General features: G+C 52.5%; 1 protein-coding gene across 6 annotated transcripts in view; it reads right to left on the bottom strand.

The window, feature by feature from the left end:
• The window catches only part of FOXN3 (forkhead box N3), a 440,728-nt gene that overhangs the window by 124,572 nt on the left and 293,832 nt on the right, over nt 1–22,324 (bottom strand). For all 6 annotated transcript variants that reach the window (XM_040227481.1, XM_040227484.1, XM_040227485.1 and 3 more), the window contains one exon: nt 616–680. In XM_040227481.1, coding sequence (XP_040083415.1) covers nt 616–680 — 65 coding nt within the window. The remainder of the gene's footprint in view (nt 1–615; nt 681–22,324) is intronic.

Here is a 22,324-nt window from a genome sequence, read left to right as displayed (position 1 = left end):
TGACTGTGGCCATTTCTAAAGACGCTTGACAGCAAAATTAGGGATGAACGGCAGTTTGAATTCCTTGAGCGCACAGGACAGGAAGTTGTTAGGCAGCTGAGGACGGAATGGACAGCAGGGAGAATGCCCCTCTGTGCCCCCCACAAATGACGCCTGCAGGGACAAGAGGTATGGGTGTGAACTCTGACCCTCCGAACCTGCCTCAGTCACCCTTCTGGGCACCCATGGATGTCAGACAACAAGCCAGAAGTGAATTTCCACAAGACCCGAGCGCGCAGACACCCACAACATTCCTGGAGATTGCCAAGCGCGGGCAATCCGAAACGGGGTTTGACTTCGGTTTTCTCAACCCATTTCTGTCACCGTGACATCGTTACGCATAATTCCAATTTCACCAAAGCAAGCCAAGTGCTTCTCGAATCTCACCAGTGACGACAGACCAAAGAAACCGTCTCATCTTAGGCCAACGAGTCACAGCAACCAGGAGACGAGAGGAGGACAGAAAAAAGAGACATGGAGACACAGGGCCACCCACAGGAGGCACCCAGGCAGGGGGCAGGAGTCCCCCTCCCGAGGAGGGTGGGGGTGCGGGGGCGGGAGCGTGCAGAGGCCTACCTTGTAGGAGGGCTCCGTTCCTCTTGAAGAAGGTGCTGCCTGGCCAGAGGGGTGGACCTGATGTGCTGAAACGGAAGAGAAAGCATCGTGAGCAAGAGCTGTCCACACTCGCTTGGGGGATGGCCTACAAACACGCCCTTCCAAGTGGCTTCAAAACACCATCCCAGCTATGCACTATCCATACCCTCCGAAAACGCATCTTTGAAGAGCATTAGGCTTGTTGATGCAGAAGGCAATGGCACCCCACTCCAGTACTCCTGCCTGGAAAATCCCATGGGCAGAGGAGCCTGGTGGGCTGCAGTCCACGGGGTCATGAAGAGTCGGACACGACTGAGCGACTTCACTTCCACTTTTCCTTTCACGCATTGGAGAAGGAAATGGCAACCCACTCCAGTGTTCTTGCCTGGAGAATCCCAGGGACGGGGGAGCCTAGTGGGCTCCCATCTACGGGGTTGCACAGAGTCGGACACGACTGAAGCGACTCAGCAGTAGCAGCAGCAGCAGACTTGTTGAATGACGAATGGGCTTCATCTTTCAAAGTGCAGAACCTGTCTGTGTGGGTATTCTGATCACCGTCTCAACCCTCCTCCCTCCTCTCTCTCTCTCCCTCTCTCTCTCCCCCTCTCTTTCTCTCTTTCTCTCTTTCTCTCTCTCTCTCTCTCTCTCTCTCGGGCATGGAAACCATTTGCAGGCAACTTTCGCTAACTGCTCCTCACTTTATGACTTGACGTGGTCAAGAACTCCCATCCGTGTCTTCTGAGGTCAGCAGGTTTTCCACTTCCGGTGCCACTGACCCAGTGCAAAGGCAAGTTTCCCTTCTGGCGTTTCTGCCACCACCCTTAAAGCACAGATCTGACCTTGAGCGCCTCCCTCCCTCCCTCGGCGGCTCGTCTCCCATCCCGTTTTCAATTTCTTGGCTTACAATGTTGCACTCTGTATCCTATAAAACATTTTGCAGCTATGTTACCACTCACAGTTCTGTAACAGGAGAGGCAAGAAAAGTGGAAAGATCAATGCATCACAAAGACACTTTATTACATTTATAGACCAGCATTTTCACTGTTTTAAGACACCCAGTGAAAAACTTTATAACCTAGCCTGTCTTAGGAAAATATCCTTGGAGTGGAAAGGAGGTGATTCTAAATCAAGGATTGGTTTAGATTAATGTTAGCGAGCACTTAGTCAAAACTGTTACTACAGCCAGCCCCAGAGCTGGCATAAATTACTTTCTCCAAAATAGAATGTGGCAAACGATCCTGGTTAAAGCATTATCAATCACCTTCAACATTAAAAAAAATAAAAAATTGGGTCTGAATACACGTCTGTAAGTTTGGTGAACATGAACACCCACCCGTCTGTAAGTTTGGTGAACATGAACACCCACCCACCCACACCCACACCCACACCCACCCACCCACACCCACCCCCACCCCCACCCCCACACAGAACCAAAAGTCTGAAGGACTTGCCAGTGCATGCTTCTAGAGTCATTCGGGGTCTCCAATAATGCAACTTGTTAACAAGAAGGAGAGATGTCAGGGACACACCCTGTTGACCAAGACTTCAGTCCCGGAGATACAAACGGCACAGCAGGTATGGGGACTTGTGAGGAGCAGAGAAAGGAGAGGGAAAGAGCTGCCGCACACAGACACGTCAGAGTGACGGCAGACGTGTCGGAAAACGCACGGTGTGAACCCTGACTTAAACGATGGAGCTTCTGTTGATTCTGGCGCCGGTCCACCCTGCCTAGGGCAAGCGAGGCTGCCGCGTCCCCGAGATGGCACTGGCGGCTGTGGCCGCGCAGAACGGACGACCTGGCGGGGCCTCGAGCCGCGGGTGCCGGCAGCCGGCAGTGCGCTCTTCTCTTGGACTCCGTCCGCTTCCAATCTGAGGCTGATCAAAGTCCCATGAACAGTGCCTGAAAATGCTTAAGAGTATCGTTTCACAACCCAGCCGGCTCCTGAGGCTTTCCCACCTTATTTTTATGAGAAAGCAGGAAATAGCCACCTGGCTGTTGCCAACACTGCATCACCTGGTGTCTAAAGGGAATTAAAAACAGAGGACTTCATTACAGAGTAGCTGCTGCTTCTGCAGAATTCAAGAACAGAGTACCATTGCAGAAGCCTCAATATCCGGCTTGCTTCCCTTCAAGCCTCCTCTCCATCCCGACCCTGATTTGGCTGAAAACAGAGTGGACAGCGGGGGTGGAATAAACGTGGAGAAGAGAGGACGGGTAAACCCAGCGGGTAGATGCGGAACGTTCCCTGTAGGTTGGAAATCCACTCAGAGATGTCTACAGCGTCCCGCTGATGCACCTACCCCCTGGCCACAGCGAGGGCTGCCGTGCTGGCTCAGAGGCTGTCCTCTTGGCGCACAGGGAGCTGCACCGCCCCGCCCGCCCTGACGGGGGCCCTGCCCGCCCAAGACACTCGTTCACCTGGGGCCTCTGTCCCTCAGGTGAGCCGTTCTCTGCTGTGCTCACTGCGAAGCTTTTGGGCTCACTGGCCTTATAGCTCATACTCTTCTTTGGGATGGCTGCTCCCAAATGACATCTTCTAACTGTGAGGAGATGGACGGATTTATTAAGTACTTGCTGAAAACTGTGCCTGGACATGGAGGGAAAAATTACAAGCCGTGTTATGACCTCTTGTGTGTGCAAAGTTGCTTCAGTCATATCTGACGCTGCAACCTTATGGACAAGCCGCCCGCCAGGGTCCTCTGTCCATGGGATTCCCCAGGCAAGAATTCTGGAGTGGGTTGCCATGCCCCTCTCCAGGGGATCTTCCCGACCCAGGGATCAAACCCGCGTCTCTGACCTCTCCTGCATTGACAGGCGGGTTCTTTACCACTAGCGCCACCTGGGAAGCTCACAGTCACACTTAGCCAGCTCCAGTCTCCTGCAAATCTATCTAAAGAGACTAGAAATGTGTGTGGAAAAGATCAGTGATTATGGCCCTTGTGGCTTCAGGTTGGGGACAGCAAACTGATTTTTTTCCTTCCATTTGGAGCTACTCCTGGCTCATGGGCCTTTAAAGCTCAAAGTTAGTTTGAAAAAATAGGTGAAATTACTTAAAAGTAGATAGGAACCACAGTAACTCAGAGAAGCTAGTAGAGACATCACCTTGCCGACGAAAGTCCGTCTAGCCAAAGCTATGGATTTTCCAGGAGACATGTAAGGATGTGAGGGTTGGATTACATCCTAGAAGGCTGAGTGCTGCAGAATGGATGCTTTTGAATTGTGGTGCTGGAGAAGGCTCTTGAGAGTCCCTTGGACTGCAAGGAGATCCAACCAGTCCATCCTAAAGGAAATCAGCCTTAAATATTCATTGGAAGGAGTGACGCTGAAGCTGAAGCTCCAATAAGTTCCAAGCCCACTCTTTGCAACCAGCAAGCTAGTCACCTAATGAGAAAAGCCTACTCATTGAAAAACCCCTGAGGCAGGGGGAAGACTGAAGCCAAAAGGAGAAGGCAAAGGATGAGATATCAGACAGTGTTACAGACTCTGTGTGTGTGTGTCTGTATGTGTGTATCTGTGTGTGTGTGTGTCTGTGTGTGTGTGTCTGTGTGTGTGTGTCTCTGTGTGTGTGTGTCTGTGTGTGTGTCTCTGTGTGTCTGTGTGTGTCTGTGTGTCTGTGTGTGTGTGTCTGTGTCTGTGTGTGTCTGTGTGTGTGTGTCTGTGTGTCAGTCATTCAGTTACGTCCAGGGGGATTGCAAAATGCTGGAGATAACTGAGTGATTAACACACGTCTATGCCCACGAGTCTGTAATGATACAGGCCTTCGGTACAGTCCCGTGGACTGCAGCCTGCCGTGAGTTTGAGCAAACTCTGGGCGACAGTGAAGGACAGGGGAGCCTGGCCTGATGCAGTGCACAGGTTGCAAAGAGTGAGACACAACATCGTGGCTCACCAACAACTCAAGCCACCCTGGAAACCACTCACTCACACAGCAAATCAAGGGGTGGAGAGTGGGGCAGTGTTTGCGGAGATGGACGGAGGACTCTCCTTACGCAGTGACCTTAGTGCCAGGCCTCTGTGTTGCCAGCGGTCACCGCCCTGGGCAGGGGCCACAGGAGCTCCTTAAGGGTCCTCAGCCCCCTGCGGTGGTGCTCACGTTCCCGAATCACTGTGGTCAGACGCGTCCCTTGGGATCCTCCCAGCTGCGAGTGAGCAGGGCAGGGCCCGCCTCCCATGCTGTAGGTACGGAGGAGGAGGGACGAGTCCAGCTCATCACGGCGGGTCAGCGGTCAGTCCAAGCCCAGTCCAACACGCCGGCAAAGGCCTCGACTTCGTTTCTCATCATCCGCCTTCTCTTGCAGGCTTCTGGCTCTCAGCCCTGAGCTGTTCTCCTCCATGCGAGAAGGCTGTAGATGGTGTTTCCCTAGGACTCTCTCCGAGGAAAAACCCCAGGGTAGAAAAAGCAATCAGCTCTCCATACATGACAGACAGACCTGTGGGCTCAGATCAGAAGAAATGAGCCAACGCTGGCACCACAAACGTCCTGTTTCAGCGATGCTCTAACACGATCCACGACCTTCAGCCACGAAAAGCCAAACCCACATGTGGCGAAGGAAGCTGACTGACGGGTTAAGAGGGCCTGGCCGGCCGGAAAAGGCACCTGAGGACACGGGCCCAGCTGACCACGAGGACCAGGGCTGAGCCGGCAAATCTCCAGGGAGGCGCCCTACGGTCCAGGCCGCACGGCCAGCATCTGCCGGAGACGCGCCGCCCTGGGGCTCACGCTCGCTGCTGGGTTCTGCCAACTCCCATAGGGACACTGAAGTCAGAAGGCTGCCCGGCCCCAAGGTGGCCCTTGGTATGATGAGTGTCATCGGTCACGTGACACCCATGGGCTTTCATCGCGGGCAGGACTGGCTGAACAGTAAGACCCTGGGAGGTTCTGGCAAGAACCACACCCATATCCACCAGCCTGGACATTCTGTGAGCCTAAGAAAATTAAGGAAAACACTGTTTATTCTAAGTACAGTCTAAGGGCAGGAGGAGAAGGGGCCAACGGAGGATGAGATGGTTGGATGGCATCATGAACTCAACAGACCCGAGTCTGAGCAGACTCCCGGAATTAGTGACGGGCGGGGAAGCGCAGTGTGCTGCAGTCCCCGGCGCCACAGTCAGACACGCCCGACCAACTGAACAGCAGCAACAACTTTTTGTAAAGTGTCTGCTTTTCCCTAAGGACCCGGCTGCAGAGTGAGAGCTGGTGGATCTGGGAAACAGGATTCAACACGGATGAGCCCGGAGGACATCACGCCGAGTGAGACACGCCAGTCACCCAGGGACAAAGACTGCATTTGACCGCAGCAGTCGAGTTCACAGAGACAAGACTGAACGGGAGTTGCCGGAGGCTGGGCGAGGCAGAGCGGGCAGGAGTAGAGACTCGGTTACTGGGTGCAGAGTTTCAATTTCGTGAGGTGAACAGTGTTTCGTAGGTTGGTTCCCACTGCTGTGAACGTACTTAATGCCACTGAACAGTAGATTTCAATGGTTAAGATGCTGCGTTGGATGGTGTGTGTTTTACCACCGTAACAAAAAATTTGAATATAAAGTGAGAGAGAGATAGAGAGTCAGAGAGAGAAAGGATGAATACAAGAAGGACCCCCGAAGAAGAGTTCCGGGCAGTGAAAGAGCGCCTTACACACGGTCTCTCCGAAGGTCCCTGAAGTTAACGTCCCTGCCAGACTGGCCCAGAGCGCGCGAAAAAGCAGAAAGCCCAAACCGACCAGGCAGAGGAAAGGGAGGCGGCGACACCAGCCTGTCCCAACCCGGTCCCTCCCGAGGCCTGAGCGGGCCTGCCAGTCTTCAGGCAGCAGAGCAGGTCCCGGCCAAATTCTCAGCACCGAAAAAGCATGATGGCAATTCTGCCGGATGCCTGACGTCGGTCACCAGGCTGTGTCTCCCCGGGAACAAAACATTCAAGGCAAGCTGCAAAGAAGGGAGAATTCCTGGAAAAAAAGAGAAACTTGGAATTCTACTGTTAATTCTAAGTGTGAACCGATCACAGGATGTCAGAGGAAAACAAGCTGACCTGCGCCACATGGCAACTCAGACCTGTTAGCTGAAGGTGCCAGTGCTGGAGTTTGGAGTGCGGGAATCAGAGAGACTTGGGTGAGATGGCCTCAGGTTTCAGAAAACACCCATCATGATTTGATAGGCATCGCTAAAGAGCCCTGTTGAAGGTTCAGAACTCTCAGAGGGGTTCCTGACACTTGCTGACATGCAAAGGGATCTCAGTGGCCGCCTGGTCCCATCCAAGGTCTGGTGGCAGAAGCACAAGATTTGGACTCCAGGAATCTGACTGCTGAACACACAAGGCAGAAAGTCTTTAAATCCGTCCGCATCTCAACTCCACGCCTATAAACTGGGGACAGTAACAGTGTGTAGCGTTAGAGAATTAAATGAGATGGCACGGGTACAAGGATGCACTGAGCGCTGCAACAATCGCAGCGGCCGTCTCGATTACAAAGATACTGCAGCTCAGAGAAGTGCGGTGACGAGCCCGGGGCCCTGCTTCCTCCGACCTCCTGGGGACTCTCCCAGTCCGGCTCTCATCCTCGTTTTTATGACGCAAGAGCTAACCACACCTTCACCTTCCTCTTCCCCTTAAGCATGCTTTGAGAACATCTCATTTGCAAATGTTCCTCCACCCAAAGTAGCAATGAACGGGGTCTAAAAATCAATAGGCTGGGAGAAGCAGCTCCATAGATGCCAACTTCTCTAAAGAAAGCTGTAGCCCTCCAGGCTCCTCTGTGCATGGGACTCTCCAGGCAAGAATTCTGGAGTGGGCTGTCATGCCCTCCTCCGGGGATCTTCGGGACCCAGAGATGGAAGCCACGTCTCTCCTGCATTGGCGGATGGATTTTTTTCCCCACTACTGCCACCTGGGAAGCCCCTGACAGTCATGGGAAGGCATTAGCGATGAGATCAAACCGTCACCAGCAAGGACCACAGAATCCACAACAGAGAGCGTGGCAAGATCGCTCGGAGGGGAAACTTGGGTCTCAGTGAGACATGAAGCCCCTTTCTCACCTTGTGCTAAGTCGCACCCTTGGCCAAGTGTTAAAACCTGGAGACTCATCCAGCCTCCAGCTGGATCCACCTGCAAAGCATCCCTGTATGCCCACCACAGCCAAGGCCCTGGATACACCAGGGACAGAGGGGCTGTAAGTGTCAGACAGAGGCGGCTACTCTGGAGTAGGACCTACTGTATAATGTTGAACACATCAATAACGTTTCACAGGATACGCTAAAAGTTCAGGGCTGCCTCCTCAAATGCGTCTGAGAGGTGATGCTGACCTGAGCCAAGGTTTTGCGACCTCAGCGCTGCTGACCTTTGGGGCCGGATGCTCTCTGTGGTGGGGGCTGCCCCGTGGGTCCTGCGGTGTTCGGAAGCCTCCCTGCCTCCACCCCCTGGATACCAGCATAGATTCTCCTCAGCTGTAACAGATGAAAGTGTCTCGGGGCTTCTCTGGTGGTCCAGCGGTTAAGAGCTCATCCTGCAACGTGGGAGACGTGGCCTGCTCAGGGAGCTAAGATTCCACATGCCGCAGAGCAACTGAGTCTGTGCACCACAGAGAATCCGCACACGCAGCGAAGGAGCCCACACGACGCGTGACGACCCAGAGGGGCCCAGCTAAGACCCGGCACAGCCAAATAAATAAATGAAGAGAGATGAGACTCACTGCAGGGGACGCAGGTTCGATGCCTGGTCAGGAAACTGAGATCTCACATGCCATGCAGTACAGCCAAAAAATTAAAAATTATAATAATAAAATTAAAAATAAAAATGCCTCCAGATACTAAGAGAGCTAGTTCCTAGGCAGGTTGATAAGGAGTCCAGGCCCTTGAGGGAGAGGACTAGGAGGGGGGAGGGGGAAGAGAAAAGACTTTTCTCCCCTACATTCCTTCTTAGGCACTAAGACCTCTTTTCCTAAACTCTGAACTGTTGGCAGCAACAATGTGTTTCACCTAACACTACCTTTCTTTAAGCCAGGAGTTAATGATCACACAACAAACACCACATCTCGCTGGAGGCTATGTTTTCCCTGAAGCTCTGTGCTAATGATTATATAACAACAATGTATCTTGCTCGAGGACATGTTTCTCCTCCTTAACAGAAACCATCTGACTAATCCTGTTTCCCTAATATGTATCTTGTGAGAGTGGGTCTGGTAAGACCTTTACAACCTTGAGACATTATTTTGATTTATTCTTGGTAACCAATTGAAAAAGTATACAGATCCCTTGCTAAGACTGGCGAGGGGGCACCCTCTGCCCACTTCTGATGTCTATGTCAGAAGCTTTTCTGTCCCTTTTCCACTGTAAGAAAACCTTTTGCCCCACGAAGCTCTGAGTGACTGAAGCCACATCATGTGTCCCAAAGGGAAATTCTCTCCCTGAGAGATCTCAAGTCTGACATGGCTCACCGCAACACTCCTATGTGTCCTCTGGAAGATGAAACTGCCCCCTGCCAAAAACCACTACCTATGGTCAGCAACTCCACTAGGCTGACCTCACGCTTCTCTCCATCCACCAAGCCCCAAACCTGCCTTTCCACACCTCATCAGGCAGAGACGTCACCCCTCTTTTCTGGAGCCAAAGCCCAGCCGGAGAAGCTCACTCATCCCCATTATCTCTACCCGAGTCTGCTCCTCCTCTGCTAAAGCAACACCCCTGCTGCCCTCTCCTCCTCTAGACTCTTCCCACCCTCCGCCACTGCTGGTCTCCGCTTACCTCCCACTGCCAGGACCAGCAACTTCTTAGCCTGCCCGTCATCCAACATCACCCAGTGCCTCCAGACCCACCTGGGCCCCATCACCCTGCTGTGTGCTAGCGAAGACTGGGGCTGGGCGCGCACCAAACTCTCCTCTCCTGGGCCACGGGGGCCCCACCCAGAGCCGAGGCCCAGATGACTGCAGCCTGTCCCCTCTCGCGTGGTGCCTGCCCACGTGCACCACCGAGGCGAGGCTGACTTTATTATTACTGATTTTTCCTAATTACCCAATGAATCTGGGTCTGGCTGGGTTTTGGCCCTGGCCTGTGGGCTCCAGTCCCACCGTGACTTCTACAGTTTCCAGAGCCTGCTCCCCTTGCCTGAGAGGCCTTGCCCCTGTGTTCTCTCCGCCTGGTCAACTCCCACCCACCCTTCGAGGCTCAGCTCACATCCTGGGTCGTTTTCCGGCCTTCCTCTCCGGTACCTCTCCCCACTCTCTCAATTCGGTGATTTCCGTAGAGTGGATGTGGCAACCGATCCTCTGCGGTGTTTCCCGACTTGATGCCTTATACCTTGAATTCTCTTTCCATAGACGTGCACCTTTCCAAAGGCCAGGAACCCCATGGAGGGAGGGACCCCTAGAATTTAGCCACGTTCATTGCACACAAGGGCTGGTGTCAAATAGTAGAAAACAGAATCATTTCACACACTAAGGTTTCTTTAAAAAATCTCTTGGTAGACACAATTCTCTCACAAAGTAACATGTCTTCCACTACCCATCATCTCAGATAAAAACTTAAAAATCTTTAAAAATGGAAACAAAATTACAAATCTCATCTTTGATTGTAAGTAATACATTTGGTAATTGGGACTCCCCTTTTCCTTGATTTCTTGATTACTTAGGGACACATAAATAACTAGATAAGTACCTGTGTATTTCTGATAATATGGAATGCCTGTTTGAGTGTACTGAAGAAAGGCTGCTGGAAACCTGGGCTGCAGTTTGAGGCGCACCAGCTCAGGATAGTCTCAGGAACAGATGCAAAGGTGTTTATCATTGTCTTTGTGCCACACAGCTTCTAATTTTGCACATGAAAACCAAGGCATCAGTCAGCATAAAGTACATTGTTTGCATGGCATATTTGCATTTGTAAAACACCCACATTTACTTTTACTGCTTAATGGGCCTGGTTAAAATGGGCCACTCTATATAAATGGAGCACGCTGGTTCCCAACTCAATGGTGCTGATAAGAAAACGACTCCTTTTAGATGCAAATGAACCTACTGATCACAATTAAAATGGTGGAGTTGAGGAAAGCTGAGCAGCTGTTCCAAGAGCTACGAGTCTTAGGCCAGTTTGCTGTTGTTCAATCACTCGGTCGTGCCCAGCTCTTTGCGACCCCATGGACCGCAGCGCGCCAGGCCTCCCTGTCCATCACCATCTCCCGGAGTTCACTCAAACTCATGTCCATTGAGTCAATGATGCCATCCAACCATCTCATCCTCTGTTGTCCCCTTCTCCTCCTGCCCCCAATCTTTCCCAGCATCAGGGTCTTTTCCAATGAGTCAGTTCTTTGCATCAGGGGGCCAAAGTATCTTCGCATACTTTGTGAAGTCGGCTGGCCTCAGGGCCAGTTCAGTTCCAGCTGAATCTCGGGAGCAGCCCAGGACTCTCCAGAGTCTGCCCCAGAGTCCTCTGCCCAGGGGCCAATGGGATGAGCTCAGCTTTTTTAAAGGCAGTTTGGGGAGGTCAGAAGTGAAGTGAAGTCGCTCAGTCGTGTCCGACTCTTTGCAACCCCATGGACTGTAGCCCACCAGGCTTCTCAGTCCATGGGATTTTCCAGGCAAGAGTACCGGAGTGGGGTGCCATTGCCTTCTTCAGGGGATCTTCCCGACCCAGGGATCGAGCCCAGCTCTCCCGCATTGTAGACAGACGCTTTACGCTCTGAGTCCCCAGGGAAGCCCTGGAGAGGTCAGAGGAACTTCCCAAATCTGGACTGACTACGCAAATGTGGTCACCAGCCAAGTTCAACGGACGTAACTGGAGCAGAAGGGAGGAAGGCTACATCCGTGAGGCTCACGGAGGAGAGGCAAGACAACGGAATTAACCGAAGCTTTCCCTTGAACCCGTGTGGCCGCCATGGAAAACACTGCGGACAATCACACAGACTTACCACAGGACGCGGTAGCTCCACCTCTGGGTGGAGACTCAAAAGAGCTGAACGCGGAGCTCAAACAGTTGCTCACATGCCCGTGTTCACAGGCGTATCATTCACAAAAGAGCAAGAGTGGGAGCAACCTGATCGTCCGTGGACGAGGCACAGATACAGACTATTTGGTAAAAACGTGCAATGGAATTTTATTCAGCCTTAAAAGAAACAGGAAATTTTGACGTCTGCTATAACATAGGTGACCCTTCAGTGGCTCAGGGGTAAAGGGCCAGCCTGCAACGCGGGGGGCCTGGATTCAACCCCTGGGTGGGGAAGACCCCCTGGAGAACGCATGGCGGCCCACTCCGGGATTCCTGCCTGGAGAATCCCATGGACAGAGGAGCCTGGCGGGCTCCGGTCCATGGGGTTGGAAAGAGTAGGACACCACTGAGCAACTTCACTTTCTATCACACAAAACAAATACTGTATAATTCTGTTTACAAGAGGAACCCAGAATAGTCAACTTTATGAGAGACAAAGTAGAATGGTGGTCGCCAGGGGCTGCAAGGAGAAGGGATGGGGAGTCGTCTAATGCGCACAGAGGCTCAATCTTCCCGGATGAAGGTGGTTCTGGAGAGGAAGGGAGGGGGCCGCTTCAACACAGTGTGGAACACCTTAAGCCACTGGGCGGCACGTTTGCGTTAGTTGCTGAGTCATGTCCGACTCTGTGACCCCAAGGGCTATGGCCCGCCAGGCTCCTCTGTCCATGGAATTTTCCAGGTAAGAATACTGGAGTGGATTGCCATTCCCTTCTCCACGGGATCTTCCCAAATCAGGGATTGAACCAGGGTCTCCTGCACTGCGGGCGGATTCGTTACTATCTGAGCCACCGGGGAAGCCCAGCTAACCAGCTAGATAAGAAAATAAATACACAACCATCCCCTGCTGGCCTGCCAGCCACTCGGGCAGGGCAGGAGGCACTTTGCTCCTCTGCACTAAGGCTCCAGAAGCAGGGGCTGGCCTGCCCATCTTTCTCCGACTCGCCCAGTCACTGAATAACACCGTCTCCACGCCTGCTGTGGGATCAATGCAATGAGGAAACCATCCTGTCCTCTGAGGGGCAGCGACATAGCTGGGCAAGGAGATAAAGAACCCGGGGCTGTTCAGAGCGTGACACACAGGCCTGGACCCTACTGCCTCTGGGTCCCTCGGCTACTGAGCTATGACTGAAAATGGACTCTAGCCCCTTCTGCACAACAACCCTCCTAAGGGGCAGAAACTCTGGGTGCATTCCTCTCTTCCAAGAGGCCTGCCCTGATTTGATCTTCATCTGTCCCTCCTCTGAGGCCTGGCAGCCATGCCATCAACACGGGGACTTGAACGTTAACTCTCCTGCCAGTCCCCCAGCTGCCTCCTTGGGGAACCTGTGGGCATTACTGAGTCGCTCAGTCGTGTTCCACACTTTGCCCTCATGGACTTGCAGCCCCCCAGGCTCCGCTGTCCATGGGATTTCCTAGGCAACGGTACTGGAGTGGGCTGCCGCTTTTTTCTCCAGAGGATCTACCTGAACCAGGGACACTGGTGTAAGGTCGGACCCCGGGGGGCCTTGATGGGCCGCCCCTTTCTCTCCCCCGCCGGAGGGGGATGTCCCTAACAGAAGTCGCCTCCCAGATCCCGGGGACCAATGACAGCACACCTCGCCAGCTAAAGCCGCCCCAGCCACGTACAAGGACCTGTCAGCCCGCAAAGGCTCGGCCTGGCGACCTATCCGAACCCCCGTCCATCTAGTCTGACCATCCCTCACAACGAGCATATAAAAACCACCCCCAACACGGTCCAGGCGCGGACTTCCTCGACCTGCCTCGTTTGGGTCCGGGAACCCCGCCCGGGAGCGCTTCGCCATTAAAAAGCCTGTTAGACACACTTTTGGTGTCCTGGTCTTTTCCCTAACAGAGGGCAGGTGGGCTCTTTAGCACCACGTGACCTGGGAACCCCGGGGAGACTACAGACCCTCCCAAAGCGTCATGACCTTGCTGGGTGCTCAGCACCGGGGCTGGAAACACTGATTCTTATCCCAGCCCAGAGAGCGGCCCCCAGTGTACTTTTCGGGGCATTTCGGGGGGGTTGAAACCCAGAGGCTTTGCCAAGGAACTCCTCCATTGCAGAGCCACTGCCCACAGACACAGACACCACGAAGCCTCTAGGAGCGGCTTGCGTGAGGACGCAGGGCTGCGTGGGAGAGGGCGATGGGGGCCCCGGGCAGCCTCGCCCACTCCCCATCCCGCCCCTGCCAGGGGGGCGGCGGGGCGTCCAGACTGTGAGCCCAGCCCTGGGTCCTTCCCTTGGCAGGGATTTAGTGGAGGCCTCGACAACTGTGCCAAGCGGCTCCAGCCTAACAGGTGGAACCCGCTGGGCACCCGGGCGTCATGTAGTTGGGGAGAAGGGGTAAGTGGCCTTTCCCCCAAATACACTCCTCTAAGTGGAAAGCAACTCTTGAGTGAAAACACCATTCTGCCATGCAATCCTCACACCCTCTCCCACCACCAAGAAGCAGGAAGGACCGGCCACACGCCCGTCTCCTGCCCCAGGTCTGAGCGGTGTTTTCAGGCCGTGACGACCGCATGCTGCCCAGCACAGATAACGCCAGCAGCGCTGAAACAGCTTTCAGAGAAAAACCTCGGTAACGGCACGAAAGCCACTATGACCTATTTATCTTTCAGGCTCGTGGAGATGAAGAGATACAAACGTTTAATCCACGTTTTGGACACAGTTTGATTCCCACTACAATGCTGAACGCCAATCACGGACAAGAAAATGATCGTTTGTGGGGAAACTGGTTCACCCCGACTCTTTATTTCCTCCCCTTGAGAGCCAGGCTCACCCCAGACCCCGTCAAGACGAGACACACCCACGCGGAGTGTGGAAAGCGGATGCTGTACAGCTGGGCATCTCTGTCTGCATGTCCTATCGCAGGCACCAAATCTAGGCACTGAAGAGCAGAAAGGTTCATTTTTAAAACATATTCCTCCTGTGGTTTATTTCTCCTACGCTTTATTTATCTAGTTATAGTTGGCTTTGAAGCGACAAAAAAGCAATGTTCCATTTCCGAAAAGTAATCTCTTACATCTGCGAGGCAGCAAACCCTGTGATTGGCCTCAGCATCTCAACTCGCCTTTGCCTCGCACTCCCGACGGAGTGAGGAGGAGGGCTGGACCCCCTTCAGAGCCGCCCCTGCCTTCCCCTGTCCCCGAACCCCGGCCACCTCCCTCAGCCGCTGCCAAGCTGTGGCTTGCTTGGGACTCTTAGTCTCAAATCGTCCCATGTGTACCCCTGTGCCTGTGTGCCAGGTCACTCATGCGTGTCCGATTCTGTGAGACTCCAGGGACTGTAGCCCGCCAGGCTCCTCTGTCCATGGGATTCTCCAGGTAAGGACACTGGGCTGAGTCGCCACTTCCTTCTCTAGGGGATCTTCCCAACCCAGGGGCCGAACCTGCGTCTCTTACGTCTCCTGTGTCTTTTACGACTCCGGCATTGGCAGGAGCGCCACCTGGGAAGCGCGATGTGTACCCTGCTGCTGCTGCTGCTGCTGAGTCGCTTCAGTCGTGTCCGACTCTTCCCGACCCCGTGGACTGCAGCCCCGCAGGCTCCTCCGTCCATGGGATTTCCCAGGCGAGAGGACTGGAGAGGGTGCCACTGGCTTCTCTGGTGGTGTACCCTGAGCCCCACTCAATAAAACCAGAGAAGAAATGACTGGGAAGCCTAAGGAGACTGATCGGCAGGAGGGCCAGATCTTATATAATTGACACTTCTACACCTAAAACTTCACGCCCATTTGATTCTTCCAGAAAACCTACAGAAACACCCATTCCTCTCTTTAAATGACAACGAGGCAAATAACGTTGCTAAACTTCCTTACAGCGTTAAAGTCAAGGAGAGCATAGTTTCAGTAACACTGCTTCTTGGCTACAGTTGCAGAGATGGGGGTGTTGAGAGCTGTGGTTTACACAATTCCATGGTACATGGTGACTGCTGGGAACACTTCTTCCTGGGTGTAAACAGTCAGCTATGAATTAAAGGACACTTACTCCTTGGAAGGAAAGCTATGACCAACCTAGACAGCATATTCAAAATCAGACATCACTTTGCCAACAAAGGTCTGTCTAATCAAGGCTATGGTTTTTCCTGTGGGCATGTATGGATGTGAGAGATGGACTGTGAAGAAGGCTGAGCACCGAAGAATTGATGCTTTTGAACTGTGGTGTTGGAGAAGACTGTTGAGAGTCCCTTGGACTACAAGGAGATCCAACCAGTCCATTCTGAAGGAGATCAGCCCTGGGATTTCTTTGGAAGGACTGATGCTAAAGCTGAACTTTGAAAGCAGTACTTTGGCCACCTCATGCAAAGAGCTGACTCCTTGGAAAAGACTCTGATGCTGGGAGGGATTGGGGGCAGGAGGAGAAGGGGACGACCGAGGATGAGATGGCTGGATGGCATCACGGACTCGATGTACATGAGTCTGAGTGAACTCCGGGAGTTGGTGATGGACAGGGAGGCCTGGCGTGCTGCGATTCATGGGGTCGCAAAGAGTCGGACATGCCGGAGCGACTGAATGAGAACACAAACAGACCGTGTGGCTGGGAGAGAGGCTCCTTGTTTTCCTTCGTTTTGTTCTGTGCATCCCTCTTCTTTCAATCACCCCATGATTGATGCTTGAGGCGTATCCAGGAAAACCTTGGCTTCCTGACACTTCCGGGAGAACGCGGCTCCCACGGGCAGATGCTGCCTCCTGGTGCCTGGCCGTAACGCTCACCAGTGTGTCTGACCACACGCAGTGCACACTCCACGTCCAGGGCTCCGCCTGGCCCAAGAGCCCCTGAAGGACACAGTCCCGGCCCCACTCCCATCGTGATGCTTCTGCATCTTCCAAGGCAGCGCCGTGCAGACGCACGTAGTTTCAGGCCCACGTCCCAGGCTCGCCCTTCGGGAAAAGACACTCACAGGCACAGCATCCTTACCATGCGTGCACGAATTAAAACTGCCACCCCTTCATATCCACAGATGTCCAGACTTTCCTTAGCAGCGACTCGGTATGAATGTTTATAGAATTCAGTCAGCGGTCCAAGCGAAACTGTTTCCTGGGCTTCCTGTGCGTTGTGACAGATACTCCCAATTGTGCTAACTCGGAGCGACTGGCTTCATCTCCTACCGGCCCTTGTCTTATTCTGTGTGTTGTTTTTTTTTTTTTGCTCTGGCCACACCAAGCTGTTCCTGGGCCCCCAGACACACCCGAAGACCTCTTACCTCTGTCTTTGCTCCCTCAGCTGCCCCCCTGGAAACACTCCCTCCCTCTACTGTTCTCCTTGCAAACTCTCACGCGCCCTGGAAGATTCTCCTCCTCCCACCTCCCTGCACCTCCGTGCACACCCGCGGCACGTCCGCCCCCACGCCATTCCCTCTAGGCAGCACACTGGATGGTAGTGTATTTGTTTACGTGGTCAGACCGTCAACTCCAGCAGGAGGATGATGACTCTTCCGTTGGCCACCGGAAAGACTCGCCTAATGGAGTCTGGCGGAGAAGGCTATGGCACCCTACTCGAGTACTCTTGCCTGGAAAATCCCACGGATGGAGGAGCCTCGTAGGTTGCAGTCCATGGGGTTGGGAAGAGTCGGACACGAGTGAGCGACTTCACTTTCACTTTTCACTTTCCTGCATTGGAGAAGGAAATGGCAACCCACTCCAGTGTTCTTGCCTGGAGAATCCCAGGGATGGGGGAGCCTCGTGGGCTGCCGTCTATGGGGTCGCACAGAGTCGGACACGACTGAAGCGACTTAGCAGCAGCAGCAGCAACGGAGTCTGGAGAGCAGGTATCAGGACCTTCACCTTGCAGCTAAGAACACCTCATTCAGAAAGGTAAAGTCATGAGGAGCCTGCTGCTTGCCAGTGACCCATGCTCTTTTCACGGCGCCGTCACGCTGATATAACCCAACTCTCATTTCCTGTTGTCCCGTGGGTTTTGTGACCTACAGGAAATAAAAGTTTACCAGACGCTCCTGTGCCTCCATACACTGCCTTTGCAGAATGGACACCTGGAAGGGCAGTCCTATAACTCACCATTATCAGTGAGTCCAGTTTAACTCAGAGTCCAGGCAGCCAAGCGCTAAATTAACATCACTCTTCTCCGCAGAGGCGATGGGGGCTCACCACAGGCCCAAGACACCCACAGAGCTCTGAAGAAGAGATTTACACACCCCTTTGTCTCCCACAGAAATGGACTCAAGAGCAGCGGCAGTGCATAAATGATCCTTTCTTCCCACTGTTTATAGTTGAAGGCAGCCGTTTTCAGCTTCTTGCCGGTGATCACTCCACTAAAAATAGCTTTGATGCTGTGACACGCAAACTTCAGCAGAGCCTGAATGCAGTCCCCTTTCAGTTCTGAGCGGGCTCAGCTTTAAAGGAGAGGCAGCTGTTAACATACTCCAGCGTGTTTACACAATGCTGAAGTAGTCTGGCTCATAGTGGAAAGAGAGGGGAAAAAAAAAACACACATACACACCACCACCACCACGAAAAAGGGACACAGATGGGCCTGCAGCCTCTGGTGCTGGCAGCTCTTCCCGCTGAGCTGGAACCCTGGGAGAACTGTGGGCTGACAGAGAAAACCCAAACCGCCCAGCTGGAAGGGGCAACTGACCCATGACGAAGCCAGGAGGGGGTGTTTCCTGCCAGGCGAGGTTCCCCACTCTGCTTGAGGCCAGGCTTGGGGAGGCGGCCAAGAAAGCAGTGCTTTATAGAGAGCAGGACTCACAGACAAGAGGTTACCGGAAACTGACCTTCCGTGCCAGCGCCTTCCCTTCCGGCCCGAAGGACCCACTTGCTGGGTCTCCCCTATCTTCAGCCTGGGGAACCACGGTTAAGTGAAAAAGTACACACACAGTGCCTGCTGGGGTGTGTGACCCCTGATGAGACAGCCCACAGTGTCCTTTAGAAACCTGTCACCAGAGAGAGTGTCTAGCATCAAGTCTGGAATACAGGCAGCTTCATTAAAAAAAAAAAAAAAAATCCTACCAAATAAACTTTTTTTTTTTTTCCTCCTTAATCCTAAGGTCCAGAGGATGACTCATACCATATTTCCTTACGAAGGGAGAATTCATTTCCCGATGTTTTGTCCCAGAAAACTTTCGCAGGGAGCCTGGCTGGACTGAAATGTGTGGGGCACCGGGACCCCGGCTGCCTCGGGACCCCTCACACCTGCTGGGTGTTCGCCACTGGCCCCCAGGGGACGCGGACTGACGTGGCAGAGTGGTGGTACCTGCCCAGGAACCAGAGTCCTCGCTTGGGACACTCATGCTGGAAGTCCACACGGGTTTCACAACCCGTACTTTAACAGAAACCTCAGACTCTCTGAAGGAGAGCTGGAGAGAACAACACCTCTATTAACTCACGGTCCCATTCGAAGAGCTCTGGGGCTGTGAGCAGTCATCGACTCAAGCTCAAGAAGGAACAGGCTTCCTAAACACGCTATAAATTTCAGTGGCACATCAAGGTTATATCAGAGGAGGAATTTATCACCTAAGTTGTATGTATTTGAACAACAGAGCGGACTTCATATACTGTATATCTTTAACACTCATTTTTTGGTTAACAAGACAAAAGAATTTACAGTTACTGCCAAGAGCTTGCTGGCAGCTAATACCCCGATTAGCTGTTGCCTGGCAACAGTCATGCATGCTTCCTCCCAAATCAGGAAGAACCACTGCTAAATCTAGACTAATTACAAAATGGGACAAATATTTAAAAGCTTTATATTTATTAAGGATTTGAAGAGGGTATCCTAGTACGAACAACTCCTAGTAACCAAGTATAACTAAGTACAACACCTCTCTCTCTGGGTTTCGTTGGTCCATGCTATGCAGATCATTTGAGGAAAACTGGATGTTTCTGCACCTTTCTTAATTTCTCCAAATATTGCACTTAACAAAGCCACGTGCTTACATCCTGTAGAAGCACGTCTTTTGCCCACCTCCCTAAGGATAAGAACGAAAAGAAGTGCCAGAGACACCTAAACTTTTTAAAACACATACGTCTGCAAAGGGATTAGGAGGCCACAACCACACTTCTCACTGGCCTTGCGAAGCTGTCTGGACTGAAACTTCAGCAGCCTCTTGCTTCCGATTCTCCTTTCATCTGCATTCTCGGGTCCTGCTATCTCAAGGGCCACTCAGAGCTCTCTGTGTGGAGAACGTGGCCTGAGATTTTTCAGAGTCCACAACGCCGGCCTCCCTGCCGTAGCAGGGGTGCTGCTGGGGCGCGATTCTGCACAACCCGAGCTCCCAAGTCGAAAGACCCGGCTCCCTCCCCGAGAATGGAGGCAAGGGGAGCAGGAGAGCCCGAAACATGCACGCGCACGCACGTGCACACACACACGTGTGCACACACACATGCACCCATAGAATCTGGCTCCCTTTCACATACAAATGTCGTAAGATGTCATGTACAGGGCTCTTCTCTCCGAAAGATCTCTTCTCAGCCTCTTGGCTGAGATCAAGTGTACTTTGTGGCCTTCCTGATGGCTCAGCAGTAAAGAATCCGCCTGCAGTGCAGGAGACACGGGCTTGATCCCTGGGTCGGGAAGATCCCCTGCAGAAGGAAATGGCAGCCCGCCCCAGTGTTGTTGCCTGAAACATTCCATGGACAGAGCAGCCTGGTGGGCTATATTCCAAGGGGTCGCAAAGAGCTGAGCACAGCCCTGGAAACAGCAGACGCCAACCTCACCGACGGCACAGGAGGTGGACGGGGGTCTGCAAACTTCGAAACACTAGACGCCAACCTCACAGACGGCACAGGAGCCAGATGGGGGTCTGTAAACTTGGGGCCAAACCGCACTGCCTCAGAGGTGAGAGTGTCTTTTACACTGTTGAGTGGTTGAAATAAAAAAGTCAAAAGAAGAATCATATTTCATGACACATGAAAATCATACAAAATCCAAATTGTAGGGTCCAAAATAAAACTTAACTGAGACACAACATGTCTTCATTTAGGTACACAGAATTCTTTAGAAGTATCTCTGTTTCATACTAAATATTCAGTATTTGGCCCTTTACAACAAAAATTTGTAGATCTCCAAAGTGGAATAAAGACCAGGAACATTTTAGCTCTTGAAAAAGAAATTGATTTTGGACCAATTTTAAAAGTGACCAAGACAAGGCAAATGAGCCATTTTCCCCCAAATGGCCTTGAGTCCGCACTGCTTTGTGAAGGCGCTATCAAAAATTCCAGAAACAGTTCCCGTGCAATGCTAATTTAATTAGTATTAAATTAAATCACTGTTATTTGGAATCTTTTTGATTTCAGCTAACCAATCCTCTGTCCCTTTCCACACACACAAACTCTCCTCTAAATGTTTTCCTTAGACTGTGTCTCCTGCATCTTGTTATGAGTGGAACAATCTGGGTAACTCATCAGATGGTCTATGGAAATCTACACCCTTTTCTAAACAGAAATAATTTTATTATTAAAAACAAACACAAGGGCTGTTTTTAGGTCCGAGAGGAATATGGAACCAATTACGTTTTGTGTGTAAACAAGCCTGCCCACCAGATAAGGCTGCGTGGTTCATGAACTTTGTTACGAAAGTGCTGATCCGAACGAACACACGGATATGCTCTCACTCAAGTCGGGAACAGCCCAAGGCCGCTTCCCTTTTGCTAGCCTCTGCCTTGGGTCCTCCAGTCACTGAGCAGGAGTCTTTTCTTGAAGCTCACTGGCAGCTTGCACTTCCCCTTAGAGACACGTTTGGCATCATGGTACAGCCCACGGTTTTTGCATAACCGTGGTCTTCACCATCTAACCATCTTTCCTAATTTCAGTGTCAACCAAAGCTTAGAAAAAAGTGCCATTTTCCAGGACCACTTACAACAAATCCTAAAGTATTCTCCATGAATCAAAATGTAAGTGCTGGATAATGGTTAACTTTCTGGACACTCTGAAGCTGACATAAGAAAGAGGAAAGACCTTCCAGTTTTGCCACTAGGAAGAACTATGGCAATTTTGGAAGAAGTGTATAAGAGTAATTGACACCAAAATAAAAAAATTGTATTTATCTGCCTGATCTCGCTGGGTAGAACTGGCTCTCCTTAAATGGACCTGAATCTTCTGGAATTACCCCAGTTGTGCTGGGGCTTCCATGGCGGCTCAGACCATAAGTAATCCATCGGCAAGGCAAGAGACCCGGGTTCAATCCCTGGTCAAGAAGATCCCCCGGGGGGAGGAAATGGCAGCCCACTCCAGCATTCTTGCCTGGAGGATCCCACGGACAGAGGAGCCTGGCGGGCTACAGTCCACGGGGTCACAAAGGGTCGGACACGACTGAGCGACTAACACCTTCACAAAGAGCTGTGCTATACCATCCTCTGCAGACGACCCCAGATGCAGGGCCCGAAGGCCCATGGGTTAGGGTTAGGGTTAGCACGCAGAGGCAGGGTGGCTATGCTTTACATAAAGCCCATGTCAGTGGCCGCGGCTGGCTGGGCCTGGGTAGAACCCGAGCCCCGGCAGACTGCAAGGGACATCGGTTTAGGTGACCCTTCCTCTACTTAGCCTGGCTCCGAAGGAGCTGAGCCATTCAGACGCCTCGGGCCTGCAATTACGGGAAGGGAAGCTGAGGGAAAAAAAGGGCCCAGCTTGGAGACAGGTGAATGGAGACAGGTGAATGGAGCCACAGGCGGAGAAGGGCAGGGAAGGCTGAGCAGCAGCGCCTGGAACGCCCGAGAGAGCTCACCGGGGCCTGGGGCTCCCGCTCCAGGCCGCACTGCAGGCCCCACGCACGTGTGTG

This window comes from Oryx dammah, unplaced genomic scaffold (genome assembly GCF_014754425.2).
Source record: "Oryx dammah isolate SB20612 unplaced genomic scaffold, SCBI_Odam_1.1 HiC_scaffold_26, whole genome shotgun sequence".
Taxonomy (NCBI): Eukaryota; Metazoa; Chordata; class Mammalia; order Artiodactyla; family Bovidae; genus Oryx; species Oryx dammah.
The sequence above is the reverse complement of the archived record's forward strand: the minus strand, read 5'-3'. Positions and strand labels throughout refer to the sequence as shown.